The sequence below is a fragment of the Diprion similis genome, chromosome 7, assembly GCF_021155765.1.
Source record: "Diprion similis isolate iyDipSimi1 chromosome 7, iyDipSimi1.1, whole genome shotgun sequence".
In the NCBI taxonomy this organism is placed as follows: Eukaryota; Metazoa; Arthropoda; class Insecta; order Hymenoptera; family Diprionidae; genus Diprion; species Diprion similis.
In genome coordinates, this window is record NC_060111.1 from 9,473,101 (window position 1) to 9,479,234 (window position 6,134).

The 6,134-nt window shown below is 33.9% G+C and overlaps 1 protein-coding gene across 1 annotated transcript; it reads left to right on the forward strand.

The window, feature by feature from the left end:
* The first annotated feature begins 240 nt into the window (after positions 1–240).
* On the forward strand, positions 241–5,424 carry LOC124408237 (probable maleylacetoacetate isomerase 2). The gene is made up of 5 exons (XM_046885010.1): positions 241–641; positions 957–1,008; positions 1,813–1,961; positions 2,954–3,158; positions 3,297–5,424. The coding sequence occupies exons 1-5, from the start codon at positions 624–626 to the stop codon at positions 3,524–3,526; spliced, it is 654 nt and encodes a 217-aa protein (XP_046740966.1). The 5' UTR covers positions 241–623; the 3' UTR covers positions 3,527–5,424.
* The last annotated feature ends 710 nt before the right edge of the window (positions 5,425–6,134 follow it).

Consider the following 6,134-nt stretch of genomic DNA (forward strand, 5'->3'; position numbering starts at 1 on the left):
ATATCTCTAGGAAGAAAATAAGAAGTAAAGAATCAAGAAGAAGAAGAAGAGGAGTGCTTTCTGCGCTCTCTAGCGGAGAAGGCATAGACTATTTAACTGTACGGTTTCACGGGTTTCACATTCATCCGCACGTCGAGTTCATCCTTCTTCTCTCTGCCTTTCAGTGACTTGACCACAGGTCTTGACTCTTTTTTAGCTACTCTAATTTTTCATATCCCGGTAATCGTCCTACGAGCTCCTTTCTGTAATAGACATATACTATAAAAGAACTTTCTGAATATTAATTCAAGCATGTTTCATCTACGCGTTCACATGGGATCGCAGTATGCGACCACAGTTTAATACGATTTAGTAATAATAAAGCAAAGGAACCTGGCCCAAGTGTAACAAAGTACGGTACTGTTTTGTATTTCAAGCTGGATTGTGATTGGCTCAAACTAAGCCTCATTTCTCGAACCCATCATGCACAGCAGTTGGAAGAGGGGTTAGCAATCGAATAAAAGAAGTGATTTCGCGCGTTGACGGATTCTGAAATATCTTCATTAATCAAACATTCACGTCTCGACCCTCGCAACAATTGGGCAGGGAAAGCCGTAGCCACAAATAGTTGTAAAATCTTTGACATGTCCGTGATGGGAAAGGTGAGATTAATACCGCATTATTGGCAAATGTTTTTATTCGCTCCAATCAATCTCCGGTTAATCGTCATTACTTGTCATTTGTTATAAGCGTGGATTTACATTTGTTAATATAATTTCTCTACTCGTTCATTCGGATTTTTAAATCAATAGTACGATTACTTCTTACTTGTTTATTTCGTAGATATCAGAATACCATTTACAGTCTGATTTTTTTTATCCTTTGAAAGTAAAATATTATTTAACTACCTAGAGAACTGTGAGTTAACATACTTGACTGATTTATAATGATGTTCTTGATTTACCGGTTTTCTGCAGCCGATACTTTACTCTTATTGGAGAAGTTCCTGTTCCTGGAGAGTTAGAATTGGTGAGTATTTATTTTATTCATCTCTTTGCATCGTGGTTATTCAAAGTTTATTACAAGGAATTACCTTAGGCCGTTTGTTATCTTTTGTTTTCGTTTTCCTAGAAAGTAACTCAATTGATAAGTAGTGTTTTTTTTTTTTTTTTTTTTTTTTCAATTATTATTATTCATTATTATTCATAAACTGATGAAATTCATTTAATAGCATCTAGTTTTAAACCTTTATGCAAGTTTTGGAGCCTAATAAAGAATTCGAACTGAAATCTTATCAGTTGTTTCAAAGCTTTTATGATTAAATTTAAACTCTGATAAAGTAAAGGCAAACTAAAATTCACCTAACAGACAATGTTATTTAGAAAGAATTTATTTCCCATTGTTTAGTAACTAGAAGTTCATTTTACATTCATTTTCATTTGCTACAATATCATATACACAGATTGACGTGTGGTATATTATACAGCCCAACAATGTACAATCGCACCACATTGTATGTGAAGAAATCACTGTTGATAAATTTTCCAATATAGTCTGGGCACATTATTTTCATAATCTTTTATTTGTCTTTTATAAAACAGAACATTTAAGCAGAATATGAATTATACATACAATTATACTAGATAATACAATAGAAAATTAAATTTAGTTGTTTCACTGAATTCCTGATATTTTCAGATTTTATGCTGTAATTAAACCAAATGCAATGGAGTTGGCTATTGATGAATGTATTACGATGTATAGAATTTGAAGAACGTTATAGACCTTATTAACGAATTATCTAATTATGCATCAATATTTTTACTTTGGCAGCTCTCAACCTAAAGGAGATACCGTACGAAATAAAACCAGTAAGTCTTGTTAAGGGTGGTGGAGAGCAACACTGCAATGAATTTCGTGAGGTTAATCCTATGGAACAGGTGCCTGCACTTCATATTGACAATCACACATTGATCGAGTCTGTAAGTTGAATATGTACTGTTTTGTATCGATAACGTAAATAAGGGAACAAAATTTATCATTCTCTGATTATTATTTTACTGAATAAATTGGTAATGACCAATTAAAATGGGAAAACCATACCAAGCTTCTATCTACCTGGCTACATTCATACTGGGAGAATTACGTAATAAACCGGTTGCTATGGGTGAGAAAAGATGCCTGCTAAGCAAGCAGTTTGTTTCCTAGAACTGACATTTTCATTACCTATGCAAACTGAATTAATGTTTAACGCATGAGACACGTATCTTCAATACCTGGTTTTCTAACTGAAAGATATGAGTGTTCCTCCACTTGAGAAACAAGTTTCTTCTGTATATAGGCCGGTTTCTGTATTGATGTTATGTGTTTTTCAATGACCTTATTAAAAAGTGGCGAGCTGGATGCCAATGGTAAATTTTTTCTGACTTCCCAATTACACGATAATAATAAAAATTATAGGTACCTTTCCCGAATACAGTCTGACCTCTCTATAAGAACGCACAGCCTACAAGAAAAGAAAGAGAGAGACATAGAGAGTGAGCGAGCGAGGAGCTTGCGCATCACGGGGGTACTCGATTTGCGGAAAAACTCTTCCCCTCTGGGGCTTTGGTGTTCTTATTGAGAGGTAGGACTGCATTAAAAGGTTTGGTACGGAAACGTCTATGGGGCTGAAGTTCCTAACATTGACATCAACATACATTTTTATGAGACATTGTTATTTCACAATTTTAAGGAAGTCTGCACTTTACTAAACCACATTAAAACAGAACATCATCATTTTATGCAAACTTAACTCCTTCAAAGCCATTCTAAAGTTGCAGGGCAGTCATTTTCTATCAATGTTTCATTACGTATGTCAGCATTGTTGAGTTCAACAGCGAAAGAATCTGACAAGTCTTCAGTTCGATCATTTTCTCTCGTACTACAGTGCAGCAATTTTTGTTTCATATGTAACAAAAAATTCATGTTCCAGTTGAACATTCTTCAGTACCTGGAAGAAACAAGGCCACATCGGCCACTGATGCCAGCAGATCCGGTTAAAAGAGCCAGAGTCAGAGAAATCTGTGATGTCATTGCTACTGGCATTCAACCACTTCAAAATTTAGTGGTATTAATCTATGTAGGTGAAGAACGTAAAAAGGAGTGGGCGCAGCATTGGATCACTCGTGGTTTTACAGGTATAAATTCAGGGCATTTTCCTCAAAATGGAATACATCATTTTTATCCGTTTTACGTTTAACTCGGCTAACATCAAAATCTCATCTGTTGATAATGTGTTGAATTGTGTACGATTAATTTCAATGGCACTGTTACAGCCGTGGAAAAACTGCTTTCTTCGAGTGCAGGTAAATATTGTGTCGGTGATGATATAACACTGGCAGACTGCTGCCTGGTTCCACAAATATTTAGCGCCAGGAGGTTTCATGTCGACTTGAGGCCGTTTCCTACTATTCTGAGGGTTGATCGTCATTTGGAAAATCATCCAGCATTCACTGCTGCTCATCCCAATAACCAGCCTGATTGTCCTCCCGAAGCAACTAAGTAGCAAGCGAGGCAGACCACTCTCTTCCTCTTCTAATAACTGAAGATTGAAGGGTGGTGGTCCAATTAACGGTAGCTTGACAGTGGTAAAATATTAACAAGATTCAATTTGTTTTTTGTTATCTTTGTAAATAAATTCATTCATTCAATCTGAAGATTAGAATGTATTGGGTGGGTATTTACCCCTGAGTGAGTAGCAAATACCATTTTTCTCAGAAATCTCTTGGTTGTGAATGGAAAAAAAAGAAAATCGTTCATTAAGTGACTATGTTGTGATCAGTGAATAAAAGCGTTAACTACTACCGCACAAATATTCATGTTTAATGAGAATAGCTGCAGATTCGATGGTCCTACAAAATCTCTATATTGAACATTCTTCAACAATTCGAGCCGTCAACTGATGAATGTAATTCTGTTACATAATTTGGCTACACATATACTGAGTGGTTAAATGATCTTGAGAAGTTTTTGTGATAATATTTTAAGGTTTCTTTGAAAAGAATGCAATTAAGCTGTCCATTAAAATTATGACTCCTCTGATTATCTGCAAATGGCTCTATATTTTATTCACTTGGTGCTGGTACCAAATGTGTAACAAACCTCAGATTAAAAGTACACAAAATGTCCGGATATTCATTTTTATAGGTCTATGAAAGCAATTTTGGATATACAACACAATAGCGAAAGAAATGTCACTGTGGCCGTAGGTTTTGTCTTTTTTTTTGTGACTTTTTATTTGACGTACATATGTAAGTGATTCAGTGTGACGTTGTTTTGTCCTTTTTTTCATTTACAACTCAAGGTACTTTAATGTAAGGTCGTATCCACCCAGCTAAAGGTTTGGTACTCACCAATAGAATTCGAGTTTTATAAGATTCAAAAGCTTAATTTGGGTAACTAATTTCGGATTCTAATGCAATTGTTTTCTATTTCGTACTACAGTAACATACCAGTTCGCGATAAGACTGTATTTTTAAAGAGTCTATGCCAAACAAATGTCTTCTTTGGCGACTTGAAAGTTGTTTACAATCGTTAGATATACTAATTACAGATTCTGTCCTGTGTTTTCCAAAGGTTTAGAAAAATAAAGAACCCTACGAAAAGTGTAATCAATAAGTAATGCTCTTAATTGAAAGACATATTGTTTTGACTGACAAAGATGCATTTTAAAAAGGATAAATTTGGAAGAACTACAGAAGGAATAGTCAATTGAATACTTTTTCAATCGATTGAACTCTTTCTATCATATTGTGATCTTGTTAAGCACCTACAGAGGGTCTTAGATTATGTTGTATACTGTTTTTATTCTATATTTCAAAATGTGTATGTTGAAAACGTGAGATCTTGCTACCATTATAATAACAAACTTGAACGACTATTCACGTCACTGATTGGTAGATAAAATGGTCGACACGGTTTTTTCAATAGTGGACCATTTCAAAGTGAATCATTGAAAACTTATTATTCCATTGGTAAAACTAGAGTTTATTATATAAGTATGTCATTTTTTATTTGCTCAGACATCAGGCTGATACTACTTTCATTATTTTATTGGTCAAATTTAACGACAGTTACTCAATAATGAAGTTTTTTAGTCGAGAAAGCAAATTTTCGAAAAAACACCGCATACAAATCGACCTGCGTTATAAGTCGAGTACGATTTTGCAAAGGAAATTGGTTAGCAAAAACTTTGATTTATGTTTAGACCAATTCACAGTTCAAAATCAGATTCACATCTAGCACCTATTGCTTCACGTTTCTCGGTCTGAAATTTGTAATAGTTTCATCTGGATTCCATTTTGAAAAGTCTACACTGGCACAAACTATTTGAAGGTCAAGTAGTAATTTCGAACGATAAGTGTCAAATATGAACCTAGCTCAATTGTAATTATGGTTACATTCGTAAGGAGTTGAGTTATATTTTACCACTTGACAGCTACGCTCAAGCACAGACATGGTGAATAGCGAAGATAATACCGTAATTATATACAACAAAAATATATTTGAAGAGAAAAGTTACGAGCAAAATATTTATAATATAAAATATTACATCTACAGATATTTCAACAATTACTTCAAACAATGGCACCATTTCTATGCTTGTATAGGGTAATACATGTTGGCCTATTTTGTTCTTAATTTCATTCTGTTCGCCTATTAACTTGTTTTTTAATCTAAATTGGTAATACTGTCAATATATAATATTTGCATCATATTTTCTAAAAATTATTAACCTATTAAAAATAGGTTTTGTTGCTTAAAATCAAAAGTTTACTTTTTATACTTGTGATAATGTAATTTTGCGTTTATGCTTACTTTGTACTAGTAAGAAACAATTTAAAAAAAGGCAATGTGTATCGATATAATATTACAGATCGATTCTGTACGTTTAAAATAATGAAGTCAAATTCAACCTTCCATTGAATTAGGAGGTTACTTTAAACAATACAAGAGTTCATTGGTAGTAATGATAGATTAACCTACCGTGCTCAATCCATATTCTGATATTTGAGGAATGAAAAGTACAAAGCATCTTTCTAGTATACCACATGGGTACCTTTCATTTCTCTGCATTTCGGCTTTCTTGCCATATGTACCAATGACCTGAAGAT